Source organism: Helobdella robusta (assembly GCF_000326865.2).
Source record: "Helobdella robusta unplaced genomic scaffold HELROscaffold_1, whole genome shotgun sequence".
NCBI classification, from domain to species: domain Eukaryota; kingdom Metazoa; phylum Annelida; class Clitellata; order Rhynchobdellida; family Glossiphoniidae; genus Helobdella; species Helobdella robusta.
In genome coordinates this window covers 13,586,408-13,605,506 of record NW_008703570.1, presented here as the reverse complement: position 1 = coordinate 13,605,506, position 19,099 = coordinate 13,586,408, and the positions used below count along the sequence as shown (strand labels likewise).

Genomic DNA, 19,099 nt, shown 5'->3' with positions numbered 1-19,099 from the left:
CCACACACAACCTCACCCCCCAACACACTCGCAACCACTCCAACCACCAACGTCTCCCAAAATCAGAAGTAGTAACGACAGCAGCCACAGCAGCCACACCACGAACATACCGATGTCTTTAAAACTTGAGAAAGAGCTTCTATCGCTAGAGAGCAACAACAAACAAACATTAGTTGATCAGTTGGACAATCTGCATTGATTGCAAAGTAAAAATTATAAACGAAAACAACATCAAAAACAACATCCAAATTGACAACATCCAAAACAACAACATCTGCAATAAAATATGGACAACAACAACCACCACAACAAAAATAACAACAACATCAACAACAACAACAACAACAACATCTATAATAAAACATAAACATCAACAACAACAACAACAGCAAAGAATCTGAAAAAAAGATCATAAATAATGCAGCGGAACGAGACAAAGATGAATTTCTCAATAAATTACATCACTAAATGAATAAAAAAAATAAATTCAAGGAGGATTACAAGATTTATTTTAAAGGATGAATTGGAGTAAAAATGGCGGGAAAGAAAACCCCATTTTCTGATGAATAACCACGAAAAATTAGAAAAATAATTTTGAAAAACTAAACATTGATGAAACATTGATTGGTTGGTTGGCGCAATAACAACAAACAAAAAACGTGCACACACCACACACGCACGTCATCATCATCATCATCATCATCATCATCATCATTGTTTATAACATCATCATCGTCTTCATTGCGTCATCATTATATATATATATATATATATATATATATATATATATATATATATATATATGTATGTATATATATATATATGTTGTACTCGAAAAAATTATACACTTTTAATTGTACGATGTTTATTGTTAAATTATACATAATAACATAAGTATGTAGATCAAAATAAAAAAATATAACGCATGATGTGTATTTAATTTGTGGCTGGCGATGAAAAATACACTCGAACGTTATTATGACGTCATAATTAGTGAATAATTCTATCCGGCTCATTCCATTTTTTCTGGCAAATAACCTAATAGTTAATCCTACAGCCGGTTACCTATTTTTGGCAGGCCCGGAGTTTAACATGCATCCGTGTGACTATTGCGCTTACGTAAATACAGCAACATTATTTGTTTGTTTATTTATTGATAATATTATCTTGTATCATAGAGTATCATACTTCAGAATATTATCTCGTATCATATAGTATCATACTTCAGAATATTATCTCGTATCATATAGTATCATACTTCAGGATATTATCTTGTATCATATTGTATCATGATGTTATCTTGTATCATATAGTATCATACTTCATGACATTATCTTGTATCATATAGTATCATACATACGTGTAAATATTGTGTTGTATTGTGCTGATTAGTTTCACTAATAAAATTTAAGCATTTTTCGAAGATTATTTTTTAATTTTTTCATATAGTTAATATTAAAATAAATTTTCAATAATAATTATAGCTATATTTAATTTTAACGGTTATCAAGAACAGACCAATCAAACTGGTTTATATATTAGACAAACAAAAATATAAGAACAAAAAAGTGGCCGGTGGTTGCGACTGAGCTGAGTTAACCGCGTGTAAGAGAACATGAGACCAGGTAGAGCAGGGCGCGGAGTTGAAAAGAAGAGAAAAATAGAATAATATGGACAGACTGGAGGACACGGGACTCATCAGCAGCTCGAATACCTATCAGTATCACATCGCAGTTTCTTCTTATATAGCTCTCACGAATTATTTTATTAGTTTATGATGTTTTTCATGTATGTTGAGGATCGTTCGTTTTGATCGTTAGGATTTGTGATCCGACAGGATCTAGGAGGGAGGGGTCGGGAAAGGCCATGGCCCCCCGTCGTGAGCAGTGTTTTTATTAAATGTATAAGTAAAATTTATGTTTCAGTAAAAAAATTTACCAAAAATTAAAGTAACAGGCAAAAAGTCAACCGAACAGTTATCATTATTATTATATACTATGGTTCGATTATTTGTTGAGTGTGGCGCTGATATAATGAATTAAGCTGGTAGTTTTCCTAGATTCATGCGGTACTCAAACTCCTGAGCAAGAAAATGTTTGATTTAGTAATCGAAATTTTGACGTTTTTGATACGTAGTACCTTGAATCGGTCGAATAGTTATTAATATCATTATATAATACAGAACATGCACCACGGTTCGACATCTCAGGTGCCCAGAAAAAACCTTGACTACGAAAAAACAGAGTGGCAGATCCAAAGGCACCCACACACTTGTACGCAATCTATGGACGGTCATTCTGGGCCAGAATTGGCTTCATCAGCCACCTACGTGCTGGCAGTCGCCTGTCCAGTGGCTAGGTTGTAGCACATCACATCACATGGGTTCGTGTGTGTGTGTGTATGTGTGTGTTTGTATGTGTGTGTTTGTATGTGTGTGTTTGTGTGTGTATGTGTGTGTGTGTGTGTGTGTGTGTGTGTGTGTGTGTGTGTATAGTGTATCTCTATATACATCTGTTAATGTATACGACGTGGTATCTCTGTATTGTGTATGTGTGTGTGTATGTGAATGTGCTTATACAATGTAATATATACTCTGATATATTTTGATATATGTGATATATTTTGATCACTTTCGTCATCATCACTTCAGTACGTGTGATGTTTAATAAGACTTAAAAGGTGTAGTTAAGATATCATTAAATGAATATTTTGAATATTTAGACAGACCACAAATAATAACTTTAAAATAATAAATGTAACTGTAATGTTGACATAAAATAAAAATCTACTAAATTCAATCTTCTTAAGTTCAATAGAAATTACAAACAATAACAGATACCATGTAACAGAATACATGATAAAGCGCTACAAAATGTTTCCTAATGTTTATGTTGAGCAGAATTAATTTTTAAACTGTTTAAAATGACTTTATTATTTGGATTAATTTCTTTTATTTTCGTAACTTTTTTTCTTTCAAAGTTAGTGACATTTTTACTAAATTAAAACATTGGCTTTCATAAATGTCAAAGCATTTTTTCAGGCTTTCGCATTCATTGACATTTTTATTATTTTTATTTTAAAACCAAATTAATTAATTAAAAAATAAAAGAATAATAATTGATTGAATGGATGATTAAATAATTAGAAATAATTTTAATATTTATTATCAATTACTTTTTTCAAAGAAACAATTGCCAAATTGTGTTATTCTGTTATTTTTTATTTTATTTGTTTAATTTTAAACTTTAATTTTAATTTAATTATGTATGTATGAATGTATGTACGTATATAATATTATATTATAATATATATAATACACATATTATATGTACGTATATATGTATGGTGATACAATTGATATTTATACATTAAAGTTAAAACATTTTATTATAAAATACAAATAATATTATAAACAATTTCAGATGTATTTTCTACATACTGAGGTATTATCTGAAAAAATACCAAGGCATTACTCTCACTGTGGAGTCGAGCAAAGTTATTTGGTTCAAGAATCTGACGTGTTCCTACGACTCAAGATTTTATTTTGTTAGCCTTCATTTTTTTTATTTCATTTCATTTATTTAAAAGTTTTTAGAAATTGTGAGTATTTTAATTAAATTTATAATGAGCTAAAATATCTTTTTTTAATTATTATAATGATTCATAATTATATGTAATTATGAACTATCCCTAAATAATGAGGATCATAACGACGACGATGATGATATAATGGTGATGTTGTTGATGATGATACAATGTGGAGGACAATGATGATATGATGATGAAGATGAGGATGAGGATGATGATGATGATGGTGGTGGAAATGATCAAGATAATGATGATGATGATGATGGTGAAGAAAATTGATGGTGATAGTGAAATTTAATTGAGCTTTTGCTGGCATTACATTTTTTCATCCTAATAACAGGAAAGTTCTTTGAATTATAAAAAATTTTTGTTTTTTTTTTGGTTTGTGTGTGTGTGTGTTTGTGTAGTGTGTGTGTGTGCACGCGTGTGTTTGTGTGCGTGTGGTGTTCCATGTTTTGTCATCCCATAATTAATTAATCTATTTATTTATTCATTTATTCACGTAAATTAAAATTTCGTATTTCGTCATTCATTACTTCAGTCATTAGGTAGTCTGTGGATTAGCAGTTCCTACGTCAACTATTTATACAGGTTTAATTAATCAACTAATTAACTAATTAATTAATTAATCAACCAACTAACTGATTGACTAATTAGTTAGTTAGTCTGTTATAATTATATATATAATGTTATTATTATTATTTATTATTGTAATTTTTGTTGTTATTATTAATGTTACTGTTGTTACCAAACAGGAAGCCAATAACCATTTGCCTGCACAATCTGATATACCACAACAACAACAACAACAACAACAACAATAATAATAATCATATAAAAGATAATGGTAATGATTATGGTAATCAGAGAAAGATAGATATCATAGATAATGATAAAGGTACTGATGATGGTAGCCGTAGTGGCAGTCATGATGATGATCGTGGTGGTAGTGGTGGTGGTGGTAGGTATGATGATGATCCTGGTGCCTCAGCCAAAAAGTTGAAATCTGGAAAAAAATTAACCATCATTGTCAGCGTTCTAAAAGTTATTTCTAAGGTTTGGTTTGTGCGTGTGTGCGAATGTGTGTGTGTGTCCATGCGTGTGTGTGTTCATGCGTTTGTGTGTGTGTGTATGTGCGCGCGCGTGTGTGTGTGCGCACGTGTGTTTGACTGTCTGTGAATGAATTGAATTGATAGTATAAAATGTTGCCGAATAAAAATAAAATAAAAATAAAAATGTATATATTTGTAGGTTTGTGGCTTGTATATTAGCAACCTAGAATTATCCAACAACAACCACAACAACAACAACAATAATAATAATAAAAACAACAATAATAATAATAATAATAGTGGTGACAAAAACAACACCATGGACGACAGTCATCGCAATGTCAATAGCGTTACTACTACTACTGCTGCTGCTACTACTTTTGCCACTATTACTACTACTGCTACTACCACTAATACTACTATTACTACTAATAATAATAATAATAACAATTTAAACACAGTTATAAGGAGAAAATTACTATGTAGTGACAGAGTTAATGGTAATGACGGTAAAAACATCAGTAATAATAATAATAATAATAATAATAATAATAATAATAATAATAATAATAATAATAATGATAATAATAATAATAATAATAGTAGTGGTAATAGTAGTAGTAGTAGTAGTAGTAGTAGTAGTAGTAGTAGTAGTAGTAGCAGTAGTAGTAGTAGTAGTAGTAGTAGTAGTAGTGGTAGTAGTTGTGTTTTTAAGATGAAGCATTTTCAACTGTCTGTTGAACCATGTAGATATGAGAGGTATGGGAGCTGTCTTAATATTTCAGTCTTAATGTTTGTGTTTTCAATTTTTTTTTATTATTGTTATTCGTCGACGTCGTCATCTTCTTCCAAGTTTGTCGTCGTCACCATCATCATTATCATCATCAGTTCATTCGTTGTAATTATCATCATCATTATCATCATCATCATCAGTTCATTCGTTCTTATCGTCATCACCATTTTATCATCATCATCATCGAAATCATTATCAACATTATCACCGCATTTTCCATGATTGTTGGTTCCTTTATTAATACGATCATTATCATCATCATCATCATCATCATCATCATCACTGACATCATCATCATTTTTACTATCTGAATTATTTTAATAATTATCTTTCTCACCATCATCATCACCATCATCACCACCACCATCATCGATCGCGATCAACATTATCACCACCACCATCACCACTGCCACCATCATCATCACCACCACCATCATCACCACCACAACCATCATCATCATCAGTTCCTTCAGTTTAGTGCTACTCTCCATGAGGGGACTGTCGTTTAGATGTCTTCCCTGTCTTGTTTCACTGGAGAAGAATGATGATGATGATGATAATGGTGATGGTAGTGGTGTAAAAGTTAGTTATGATGCTGATGATGATGATGATAATTGTTGTGGTAATAATTATAAATATTGCGATTATAATGATAATTAAATGGTGTTTTCAGAACCAAACAAGTAAGGCCACCTTATCACCACCAAACATATCATCATCATTATCATCACTTCAATCATCATTATCATCACTTCAATCATCATTATCATCACTTCAATCATCATCATCATTTCAATCATCGTTATCACCACTTTGATAATCATCATCGCTTCAATCATCATCATCAATTTCGTCATCATCACCACTTTTGTCATCATCATCATCATCACTTCAATCATCATCGTCATCACCACTTTCATCGTCATCATCATCATCACTTCAATCATCATCGTCATCACCACTTTCATCGTCATCATCATCATCACTTCAGTCATCATCGTCATCACCACTTTCATCGTCATCATCATCATCACTTCAGTCATCATCGTCATCACCACTTTCATCGTCATCATCATCATCACTTCAGTCATCATCGTCATCACCACTTTCATCGTCATCATCATCATCACTTCAGTCATCATCATCATCATCGACGGCCACGCTGGAAGTGGTGACGGATGTTGAAGTTGATTTGTTGTGTTTCACTGGACAGCAGACTGACCTGTCCACCATTGTCGTTGTCAAGGTCTGTCTGTCTGTTTGTGATGATGATGATTATGATGATGATGATGAGTGTGCTGATTGCAATAGTAAAGATGTTGGTGACTGACAATTTAATGGCAGCCAAATGCTTATTATTACTATCCATTTTTTTTAATAAAATAATAAATAATAAATAATTTTCATGAGTACAATCTATATTCAGCTATAAAACAATGAGAATGACCATAAAATGATACAAATGGACAAGTAGAATAAAATAAGAGCGAAAGTAAAATAAAATATCAAATCAAGTAGAGTATTATTCTAGTCTACGAAGCCCTCCATTCGAAGAGGACGGGTACAACTAGAGTTAATTACTTTCAAAATTGATTCGGGTCGCATTTCTATCGCAGTTTAAATGGCGTAGGACGACGATGTTGCAGATGTAATGAGGCCATTGCAGGGTGGGCCGGACAAAAGAATGTCTACATGAGATACTATTAAATATTTTAAATCAACCTAGAGTTGAGGTTTCGAATGTGTTTATTTTTAAATGTTTTAAGTCGTCAATCAAGTTATTTTGCAAGCTACCAGAGTTTATATTTTTTAGAATTTAGAAAGTTAGTCTCGTGACAGACTGTTAATAGCAGTTTTTCAATTGTTTCGTCTCGTAGCAATGCGTTATCTCTCTGGTCGCAGTGTGTTGAATAGTGCGAAATAGTGGTTCAAATTTATGTCTCTAGATCTGAAAAAAGAAGACTTCTGGGTTGGCGCATAATTTCATTTTTTCGAGATTTATTGTTAGAATTTTGTTGTGTCTTTTGTGAACCTCTTTAATTTAGTTTGTTGATTGCTGCATAATGGACACTGGGCAGTGGAAGACTTTTCCCATCTGGACAGATTTGCATTTTTCGGCAGGTGCTATATCAAACTTTTTCTGACAAATCTGAACAGAACCTCTAGAAAACTGGCCAAGTATCGCCACCAGTGAGCAATCCAAGCCGCAGAAATGGGATTACTAATTGCCTTAATTATTTTACCCTGAAAACGGAGTGAAGCCAGTCGTTCAAGTTCTGCACTTTGCTGTCGGTTTGATGTTGCTCGAATCTGGGGGCCGGTTGTCAATTTTGATGTAGTTGTTGAACGATTCGGTCCACAAACACTTCAGGTCGTCACTGCCATTTGCTTTCAGATAATTGCGAAGTTTGATCCGCAAAGATTTGGTATCGCGTTTGAGAGACCTAATGTTCAAACCTCCTCCCAGTTTGAACGGGAGCGACAAACACTTCCACACTCAGCTGCCGATTGGCCATGATAGCCACGATCGATCTCACCGCTTCAACAATGAGGGGGTCAAGGCAGTCGTACGTTCGCAACTCAAATACAAATTGTGACGTAGAATTTGTAGTTTCCAGTTTGCCGTCGGGTTCATTAAATATGAGGTGCTTAATTGGATGCAGTTATAGAGAGTAATTATAAAGAGAAATTATAGAGAATAATTATGGAGAATAATTATAGAGAATAACTATAGATAATAATTGTAGAAAATAACTATAGAGAATAATTATAGAGAATAATTATTGAGTAAAATAAACGTAATTGTTGCTGGTAAGTGCATATATTGATATAATATGTTTGAGAGTTTAGTCATTTGCGAAATATATACCTCATAAATCACGTCGAAATTTGTATTGGTTGTTGTTTATTTTAAAACTTTTTTTTCCTGAATGACCCCATGTGGTCGTCCCTTACCCCCTCTCTTCCACTCTCAAATCGGCCCTGATAATAATTATTATTATTATTGTCTTTGTTGTTGTTTTATTATTATTATTATTATCTTATGGTTACTCATTTTATATCATCAACACATCACAGAATATTGAGGCCCAGTTGAAGACATTGCAAGTCACATTCAGTCAAGGTTCTCTCTTCTCTCTCTCTCTCTCTCTCTCTCTCTCTCTCTCTCTCTCTCTCTCTCTCTCTCTAGATATAGATATATATATATATATGTTTGTGCGTGTGTGTGTGTGTGTGTTTATACGCTTGTGTTTTTGCGTTTGTTTTTGCGTGTGTATTTGTGTGTGTGTATGCGTGTGTGTTTGTTTCCGCGTGTGTGTGTGTTTGCGTGAGTATTTGTTTGTTTGTGTGCGTGTGTGTGTGCGTGCGTGGGTGTTTTAATAATGGTATTCTTTTTATCTAATCCAGAATTCATCCGGACTTCACTGTTGAGGCATGGAGTTAACTCTCACAGTGATAACGATATTCATAACAAAAACAATAATCAAAATAATAATAATAATAATCAATATAATTATAATAATAATAATCAAAATAATTATAATAATAATAATATTAACAAGCCAAAAAGTAAATCTTTGATGAGGCTACTGAATTACATTCCACAGGTTAATTATTGCTTTAATATTTATTATTATTATTTATTATTATTATTTATTATTATTATTAGTATTGTTATTGTTGTTGTTTTATTATTATTGTTGATGCGATCATTTTCTAAAAATCTCACAGAATATTAAAGTGCAAGTTAGCTCCTTGCATCTCCGAATGCTTTCTCAGGCCAGGTTGTTGTTGTTGTTGTTGATGTTGTTGTTGCAGGTTGTTGATTATTGTTGTTGCTGTTGTTGTTGTTGTTGACATTGTTGATTGTTGTTCTTGATGTTGATGTTGCAGGCTGTTGATTGCTGTTGTTGATGTTTTTGTTGCTGATATTATTGTCTTGTTGTTGTTGTTGATGTTGTTGTTGTTATTGATGTCGTTAATGTTTTTTTGCAGTTGTAATCGATTTTCATGTTGTTACTGTTGCTTTTGCTATTGTGTATAGTTGTAGATGCCGTTGTTGATGCTTTTGTTGTTGTTGTTGTGTTGTTGTCGTTGTCGTTGTGACCATGTGTTTATTGTTGTCATTTTTTTTATTACGGTGACGTCATTTCTACAACATTACACACTGTGACGTCGCTCTGAAACAACCAACGGAACAGGAAATACGAAATGAAGACCGGGCTGTCCTTCTTCACGATGGAGCACGCATCATCATCATCGTCATCATCACCGACACCATCATCATCATCATCATCTGCAACATTGTTGACGTCATCATTGGCTTCATCAACGTCACCACCATCATCGTTATCTTCACCATCACTACCACCACCATCACCACCATCCGTATGTGCGTCGTTCCTCATAAAAGGTAATAATTGTTTATACCTTCGGGGTTCTCTTTTGTATGTCAGTGTCATCATCACCACGACCACCAGCGACGACCTCATCGTTATCATCAGCAGCACCATGCGAAATTTAATCATCATCGTCTTCATTTCGTACGTCTGCTATCATCATCATCATCGCCGTCGTCGTTCTCCTCATCATCATCATCATTATCATTGCTCTCTTTGCTATTCTCATCATTATCACTATTATCGTCATTATTTATTATTATTATTATTATTATTATTATTATTGTTGTTGTTGTTGTTGTTGTTGTTGTTGTTGTTGTTGTTGTTATTGTTTCCAGATCTGAGCGTGTCATCAAATAGTGGCTGTATGTGCTCTGTCAATCGTTCATCCATCGATCTGAAGGTGTGTGTGTGTTCTTTGTGTGTTTGTGTATGTGTGTGTGTGTGTGTGTATGTGTATGTGTATGTGTGTGTGTTGGTTTGTATGTGTGTGTGTGTATATATATTGGTGTGTGTATGTGTGTCTATGTGTGTGTGTCTGTCTGTGTGTGTGTGTGTGTGTGTGTGTATGTGTGTGTGTCTGTATGTGTGTGTGTGGTGTGTGTGTGTGTGTTTAAGTGTGTATGTGTTGGTTTGTGTGTTTGTTAGCGTGTGTGAATGTGAGAGAGCGTGTATGGATGCATTTAGTTCGTATTTATTTATAAATAAATATCTAATATATAAAATAAATAAATAAAAACAGTACAGCAACGATGACCTGACCCTGGCCTTGACCCAAGGAGTTCAAGGTTGTCAGGTAACCTACAAACATTCGGAGGTCGTTTACCTTATGAAGCTTGTTGAACTTTGTTGTGCGGATGTCATTGAGATGAAAAGGAGGGGGAGGAAGATGGTGAAATCTGGGGAGAGAATTAGGTTACTGATTGGTTGACTTATTGGTTGACTGATTGACTGATTGACTGATTGATTGATTGATTGATTGATTGATTGATTGATTGATTGATTGATTGATTGATTGATTGATTGATTGATTGATTGATTGATTGATTGATTGATTGATTGATTGATTGATTGATTGATTGATTGATTGATTGATTGATTGATTGATTGATTGATTGATCGATCGATCGATCGATCGATTGATTGATTGATCGATCGATTGATCGATCGATTGATTGATCGATTGATTGATCGATTGATTGATCGATTGATCGATTGATTGATTGATCGATTGATTGATCGATTGATTGATCGGTCGATTGGTTGATTGATTAACAAAGCATTGCAACAACATCAGCAGCACCAGATTATCCAAGCAGCATCAACAACAACAACAGCCACACCATCAATACAAGACTCTGTTGCAATCTTCCTCAATACAACCACCACCATCGTCACCAATGGCATCACCACTATCGTCAACACCACTGCAACTAAAACTGGATTTCAACGTGAGTGAAGTGGTGATAATGATGCCACTTGGTGGACAAGATGGCGGCGGTGGCGGCAGTGGTGGTGGTAGTGGTGGCGACTGCAACGTAGTGTGCGGTCTCTCAACGTTTAGAATGGTCTTCAATAAGATCAATAATAATGGTACGTTGTTGTTTTTGTTGTTGTTAATGATGATGATGATGATTATAGTGATGATGATGATTATTATTATTATTATAGTTTTATTATTATTATTATTTGTTTTAATCTCCAGTTAGTAAGACCTCGGACAAAACAGTGGACATCGAGATGACGAACTTTTTCTCCAGGTAATGATAATTATTTTTAATTTTTTATCGTTATTATTATTAATTATTATTATTATTTATTGTTATAATTATTTGCTTCGTTTCTATCTCCTGTTGTTATTATTATTATTATATATTATATATATATATTGTTCGCACAAAAGTTGTTCAACGATTGGAAACAACCACAAAATTAAATGTCAGCCCGTGACAAAAACTTCAAATTTTAAGAAGGTACCTACATAGTTTCACAGCTACAAGTTTTGCCTGGCTTGGATATCAGAAAATTTAGATAGCCTAATTGTATAGGCAGTTAGAGAATATGCCTGTCAGCTCAATCTGCGTATCTCAATTACTATCATTGCCTTTGAAAATGGCAGGGCGTGACATCATCTCACTGAAAGATGCAGCGGAGAAAATGAAACCGAAACTACTTAATTATTTCAAGACCAGCGGAAATGAAGAAATTCAATGTTTATGGAGAGGATCATCCATCGACTGTATCAAGGTTGGCAATGAACTTGCGAAGGAGGGTACGTTAAAGGCATCGCTCAATCAGTTGGAAGATAAAAGGATTGAATCTAGTCTAAACTCTAAATCATATACTCTTATTGCAGAGCCAAAGCCCCTCTGATTTAAAAAATAAAGAATTTTGTTCAAACAGCCCGCATATCATATTGGTCAAAAACAATAGAAAATCTTAGCGAAGTCCGCTACAAATTTGCCATAAAATCTTGAAAAAATTCTCCCCCGTGTCAAAAAATTTGCTATTTAAGTACATACGCGGCCCTTCAAAGATAAAATAGTTCTCAATGCGGTCCTCACAGCAAAACGTTTGCCCACCCCTGTGATAGAAACACGCTATGATACTAATTTAAATATATTTTACCCCCCAACACTTGTCAGCCTTTTATTAATTTTATGAATTTTATTAACGCTACAACATTTTATTTTATTTTATTCATCTAATCATTTGCTTTTAAAGTTTTGAGATCAGTAAAAGTCTTTCCATTATTATTGTTATTATTATTTATTTATTATTTATTTATTAGTCAATCAACTTTACTGTAGCGATAGTAACTAGCAATCACTTAATTGAGTTATTCAGACGGTTTTGTTTTTAATATAGGAGTCATGATAACGATAGCAGTGACAACAGCAGCGGTTATGATAATAGTCGTGGCGTCTTTGGTGGTACAAGTGGTGGTGGTGGTAGTAGTAGTGGTGGTGGTTTAGGTGGTGGGGGTTTTCTTAGAGTGGGTGACGTCACGAATAATTACAAGAAACACCATTGGGGCGTGATGTTTTATACCGGGCTTATAATATCAAAGGTTGTTTGTAGTGTTGTTGTTGTTGGCGTGTTTGTTGTTGTTTGTAGGTGTGTTTGTGGTGTGTTTGGTTGTTGTTTGTACGTGTGTTTGTAGTGTGTTGTTGGTGTGTTTGGTTGTTGTTTGTAGGTGCGTTGTGGGTGTGATTGTAGTTGTTGTTTGTAGGTGTGTTGTTGTTTGTAGGTTGTTTGTGGTGTGTTGTAGTTGTGTTTGTTGTTGTTGTTATTGTATTGTTGTTGTTATTGTATGTCATTGTTTGTTGATATGTTTTCGCTACTGTTGATGTGTCTGTGTTGTTTGTTTGTTGTTTGTTTGTTGTTTGTTTGTCTTTTGGTTTGTTGTTGTGGTTGTTGTCCTTGTGGTTGATGTTGTTGTTGTTGTTTATTTAAGTGTTATTGATGTTGTTGTTACTATATAATATTTTCATTATTATTATTATTATTATTGTTATTATTATTATTATTAATAATAATAAAATTGAATGACCTTCAGACCAGCTTATACAGCAAGCAGCCAATCAGTGTGGAAAGTATGATTGACAGCTTACAGTTCGAGTTAACTCCGCCCATAATTAATTCCCTCCAATCATTGGTCGATAATGTCCTCTTTGATCTGTTCAAGTCTTTTCTTAGTATTAAAAATTTAGTGAAATATTCAAAGGTTAAATGTGATAATGATTGTGGCCAAGCTTCTACTACTACTACTACTGCTGCTGCTGCTGCTGCTGCTGCTACTACTACTTCTACTACTACTGCGGCTAACAACAATGGCGGGGGTGATGATAATGATGCAGTAGGCGGGGCCAAGGGTGACATCACGATGAGCTTGCAGATTATTGGCTTAAATGGGTTTCTTTGCCATGAAAATATGAGTTAGTGTCGTATGTGGTAATATCTGTCAACTAAGTTTATCGATCAATTATGGTATCAGTTAGTTAATTAGTAATATAAAAACTAATTAATCAACCAACCAATCCACCAATCAATCAATCAATCAATTAGTCAATCATTCCATCGATTTTAAATCAGTCAAACAATTAAACGATCAATCAATCATTCATCTATTCATTCATTCAATCAATCAATCAATCAGTCAATCGGTCAGTCAATCAATCAATCGACCAACCAGCCAATCACACGCACGCACATGCACGCACACACACGCACGCACACGCACATAGCAACAGTGATGGTGAGAGTGAATTCACTGACGGTACCGTCTTGCAATCACAACAACCTCATCATCAACGTCATCGGCATCAAGTCATCATACTTCATCAGGAATAATAAGGTACTCACTCATGATGATGATGAGGACGACGACGATGATGATGATGGTGGTGATGATGGTGGTAATGATGGTGATGGTGATGATGATGATGTTATGATGACGACGACGATGATGACGATATTTATGTTAATGACGATGGTGGTACAAGTTGTGGTGATGATCTTTGCATCACCACCACCACCTCAGTTTATAAGCACAAGCATCAAATCGGACCCTAGCAATGACGTCATCGACCTTTCAACTGTCAACGTCAACTTTGACCTCCAACAGAGGGTTAACTGGATAGATGGATGGATGGATGGATGGATGGATGGATGGATGGATGGATGGATGGATGAGCGAATCGACGGATGAATGAATGAATGAATGAGAGAGTAAATGAATCAACGGATGAATGAATGAATTATTGATAAATTTATTTGTTAGTTGAATAAATGAATGAACGAACGAATGACTTAACTAATATATGGAGAATGAATGATTGGTTGGTTGGTTGGTTGGTTGGTTGGCTAGTTGGTTGGTTGGCTGGCTGGTTAACTGGCTGGTTAACTGGCTGGTTGGCTAGCTGGCCTGCAAATAAACAATCTAATAACTATGCATATATAAACAAACACACACACAGACACGAACACACAAACATAAACAATCGAACATGAACACACACACAAAAAACGAACACAAAAACACTCGCACAGAGGCTGAACATAGACGCATCTGAGACGTTAAAAGTGAGGTGGTCATACGCTGTCCACTTGTGCTTCCACACTGTCCTCTCGCATGTCTTTGATGTTTATCATGGTGGTTTTGGTGAGTGGATGATGGTAGTGGGGACGATTGTACGCTGATGAAGATGATGATGATGATGGTTGTTGGTGATGATGATGGTGGTGGTGGTGATGCTGTTGATGATGATAACGATGATGATGTGATAACGACGTTTATGATGATGATGGTGGTGGTGATTTTATTGAATTGTAAAATCTCAAAGTGAAAGCGAAATTCAAGGAACTCTTAAAAAACGGAGAAACCCAAGTCAATACCGCCAACAACAACAACAACAACAACATCATCAACAACAATAATAATAATAATAAACACGCTGGTGATGATACAAATAAACGGTGCTATGGATATGATGATGATGACGATAATAGTAATAATAATAATAATAATAACAAAAATGATGACGATAATGATGATGATGACGATGATGAAGAGTACGAAGGTTTCGACAACGAATTCAACAAAGATGGCGCTGATGACATCACGATCGAAAACAACAACAATAATAATAACAACAATAATAATAATAATAACAAAAGCAAACGTAGGCATAAAAATAATAATAAAAATAAGAATAGGAAGCCCAATCTGCTTGAGAGTAAAAGTAATGATGTCGTCGGTGATGGGGGTTGCGGTAATGATTACGAGAGAGATAGTGGTGGAAAGGAGAGGAGGAAGTTGGAGTGTAGTTTCGACCTGTGCTCGCTCTCCCTACACATCAGACTCTCTCCTGATCATTTGTTAGTTGGATATTCTTGGGTTTTTTCATTCTTTCATTTCACGTTTGTTTGTTTTCCTCTGTCTGTCTATCAGTTTCAGTTTTTGTCGGTAGGGTTCTTTAATGGTTAAAGGAGGTTGGTTTTGCCTCACAACCGGGTTCGAATGCCAAGAGATCATACTATATATCATACGCGGAATGTCTCCGTCTTTATTGATGATAGATGCGTTTTTAGTTTATCTTAAGATGGAATGGCCCATATAATAGTAGATTGTCAATGTATGTTTGTCTATTTGTTTTCCTGTCTGTATTGGTTCGTTTGTCTGTCTGTCAGTTTGTCTGTCTGTCTGTACGTATTTGCTTGTTTGTTTGATTGTTTATTTTTCTATTTGTTATTTTTACATTATTCGATAGCTTGTTTATTAATTAATTCATTTATTCATTCATGCATGCATTTTGTTATTCGTTCGTTTATTCATTCATTCGTTCGTTCGTTCGTTTGTTCATTCATTTATTTGTTTGTTCGTCTATTTACTTAATTGTTTGTTCACTCTTCAGTCATTCATTCATCAATCCATCTATCCATTCATTCATTCATTCATTAGTTGATTCATTTTTTTCATTTATTCAGTCATTAATTCATTCCTTCATCCATCCATCCATTCATTCCTTCATCCAACGACTTATTTCGCCAAAGTTCTCAAGTGAGGGCAGAGGAGGTGAGGGTCCGTAAGCAGAGTTGCACGGTCCTTAAGATGGCCTCTCTCACCGTTTCATCCGATCAGTTCACCTTCATTGACGCTAAGGTTTATTCATTCATTCATTCATTTGTGCATTTATTCTTTCATTCATTCATTCATTTATGCATTAATGCATTTATTCATTCATTCATTGTTGATTGGTTAACCATTGAAAAAAAAAACAATTAAATTTTCTCAATTTTTCTTATTTTAAAATATAACTGCACAGGAAGTGCATTTGACGTACGACCGCTACGGCAACCGGTTGAGGAACCAAAGATCAAATATAAAAGGTTTCCAGCAGACGACAAACAGGCTGTTTGTTTTCGAAGCGCACACTTTTTCAATTCTTTTCGCGTATGATTACCTCTTCTACGCTTGGTTGGAAGAGGTGGGTTGTTTTGTTTGTTTGTTTGTTTGCTAGTTTGTTTGTTTGCTTGTTTGTTTGTTTGTTTGTTTGTTATTTTGTTTGTTTGTTTGTTTGTAGTTGCACACTTGTTCTCTTGCACTGGCTACCTATAAAATATAGAATAATTTTTAAAATTTGCACGCTCATGTATAAGTCTCAATCTAAATTATTTTCTAAGTATTTATCAGATATATTAATTGAACCTAAACGCCCCGGTTTACGATCGTCTTCTTCTTCTCGCTTTTTCTTAACTCGTGTTAAACACTCCTTTGCTAAATCTGCATTTGCTTTTTCTGGTCCTTTTCTCTGGAACTCTCTACCTACTTCTCTGACTACTTCTCCATCACTTGCGAAGATCTCAAGACCCATCTGTTTTCAAAATTCATTGAGGAGCGCTGTTGAACATCGCGGAAATAGCTCTTTATAAGCTAATTGATTGATTGATTGATTGATTGATTGATTGATTGATTGATTGATTGATTGATTGATTGATTGATTGATTGATTGATTGATTGATTGATTGATTGATTGATTGATTGATTGATTGATTGATTGATTGATTGATTGTTTTCAACTTCTGCACGTTTGTGTGTTTTCATTGATCCTGTGTTCATGTTTATCGTTCACACTTTCAGGTTAAATGTTTAAGAAAGTGGATCAGATTGAAGTACTTCAAGAGAGCAAAGATTAATGTTAACAACGACAACAACAACAACAGCAACGACAATAAAGATAACATCAACAACAATAGCAGCAGCAGCAACAACAACAACATCAGTTTTAACAACATCAACAACATCAACAACAAAAATGTGATCAACTTCGACTTTAGCGACATCAACGACATTCACAGTCGCATCAAGCAGAAGAAGAGCAGTGATAACACTAACGATGATGGTGACGTTGGTGGTTCAAATTCAGAGAAGCCCATCAAGACATCAATTGATGTCATCATAAATGTTGATGTCTGTCTGCTTGTTTTCAGTTGAAATATTTAAATGTTTAATAAGTTTAATTATATATTCACTTTTTTTCTGCCATCTGTCTGTTTATCCATGCATTCATTCATTCATTCATTCATTCATTCATTTAATTTCTAACACATTGCCATTCAACCATTCATTCATTCTTTATTTGTTTATTTTACATTTTTAAACATTCATTCAATTTATCTATATACCGGTTTTTTCTTCCATTTTGTTGTTCGTTCGTTCATTTATCCATTTATCCATTTATCCATTCATTCATTCATTCATTCATTCATTCATTCATTCATTCATTCAAGTTTGTTATATTGAATTATAGTGAATTATAACGGGGTGAATTTCATTTTATTATTATTATTATCATTTTAATAGCCATAGCATATCGCAATTGATTATAATAAATATTAATGACGATTAATTAATTATCATAATTAATTAATTTATTCATCGCATATTTGTAATTCAGCTCTTCACCATTGAAATATCAGACGATCCTTTCGAAGTTAAGCTGGGCGACAATTACGAGGTGATGGTGATGGTGATGATGACGACGACGATGATGATGATAATGATGATGGTGTTGTTGTTGATGATGACGATGATGATGGTGTTGTTATTGATAATGATTATGATAATGAATAATTATACTGATGAAGTTTAATAAGATTATTATGATTATAATGGGCGTCGTGATAGCCTAATGGTTAAAGGCGCCTGCTCCTGATACTGAAGTGACGGTATTCGATTCCTGCTTATCATATGCAACGTGTGTGACGCGCGGTTCTCGTTATTATCATTATTATTATTATTATTATTATTATTATTATTATTATTACTCCACTTGAACCAGCTGCTGTGTGATGAGGATGTTGAGAACGTGAGAAGGATGCAGGCCATGGATAAGAGAATCGAGGAGATGAGGATGAATGCTTTCATTTCCGGTTTGAAAGATTTTCTTCTCTCTGTCAATCTTCTCATCATCATCATCATCATTATTCTTCTTATTTTTATTATTATTAATATTATTATTATTATTATTATTACCATGGTTGCAATCATTACTTTTATCAACATCATTTTATCATCGTCACCACCATCGTCACCACCATCATCATCACCACCATCATCACCACCATCATCATCACCACCATCATCACCACTATCATCACCACCATCATCATCATCACCACCACCATCGTCGCCACCATCATCATCATCACCACCATCATCGTCGTCACCATCATCACCACCACCATCATCGTCATCATCACCA

At 34.2% G+C, this 19,099-nt stretch overlaps 2 protein-coding genes across 2 annotated transcripts in view; both read left to right on the top strand.

Moving 5' to 3' along the window:
* The window catches only part of HELRODRAFT_159879 (hypothetical protein), a gene marked incomplete at both ends in the record, with an annotated part of 8,225 nt that extends 7,757 nt beyond the window's left edge, over positions 1-468 (top strand). The window contains one exon of the mRNA XM_009011713.1: positions 390-468. Within this exon, the coding sequence (XP_009009961.1) occupies positions 390-468 (79 nt within the window). The remainder of the gene's footprint in view (positions 1-389) is intronic.
* A 1,717-nt stretch (positions 469-2,185) lies between these two features.
* Positions 2,186-19,099, top strand: part of HELRODRAFT_188180 (hypothetical protein) — a gene marked incomplete at both ends in the record, with an annotated part of 31,225 nt that continues 14,311 nt past the window's right edge. The window contains 22 exons of the mRNA XM_009011712.1: positions 2,186-2,358; positions 3,423-3,546; positions 4,130-4,179; positions 4,344-4,649; positions 5,898-6,015; positions 6,569-6,679; positions 8,512-8,557; positions 8,842-9,041; positions 10,576-10,725; positions 11,171-11,426; positions 11,539-11,593; positions 12,702-12,903; positions 13,393-13,771; positions 14,081-14,190; positions 14,377-14,463; positions 14,886-14,997; positions 15,407-15,713; positions 16,389-16,497; positions 16,661-16,822; positions 17,476-17,805; positions 18,293-18,352; positions 18,677-18,767. Coding sequence (XP_009009960.1) covers positions 2,186-2,358; positions 3,423-3,546; positions 4,130-4,179; positions 4,344-4,649; positions 5,898-6,015; positions 6,569-6,679; positions 8,512-8,557; positions 8,842-9,041; positions 10,576-10,725; positions 11,171-11,426; positions 11,539-11,593; positions 12,702-12,903; positions 13,393-13,771; positions 14,081-14,190; positions 14,377-14,463; positions 14,886-14,997; positions 15,407-15,713; positions 16,389-16,497; positions 16,661-16,822; positions 17,476-17,805; positions 18,293-18,352; positions 18,677-18,767 — 3,538 coding nt within the window. The remainder of the gene's footprint in view (positions 2,359-3,422; positions 3,547-4,129; positions 4,180-4,343; positions 4,650-5,897; positions 6,016-6,568; positions 6,680-8,511; positions 8,558-8,841; positions 9,042-10,575; positions 10,726-11,170; positions 11,427-11,538; positions 11,594-12,701; positions 12,904-13,392; positions 13,772-14,080; positions 14,191-14,376; positions 14,464-14,885; positions 14,998-15,406; positions 15,714-16,388; positions 16,498-16,660; positions 16,823-17,475; positions 17,806-18,292; positions 18,353-18,676; positions 18,768-19,099) is intronic.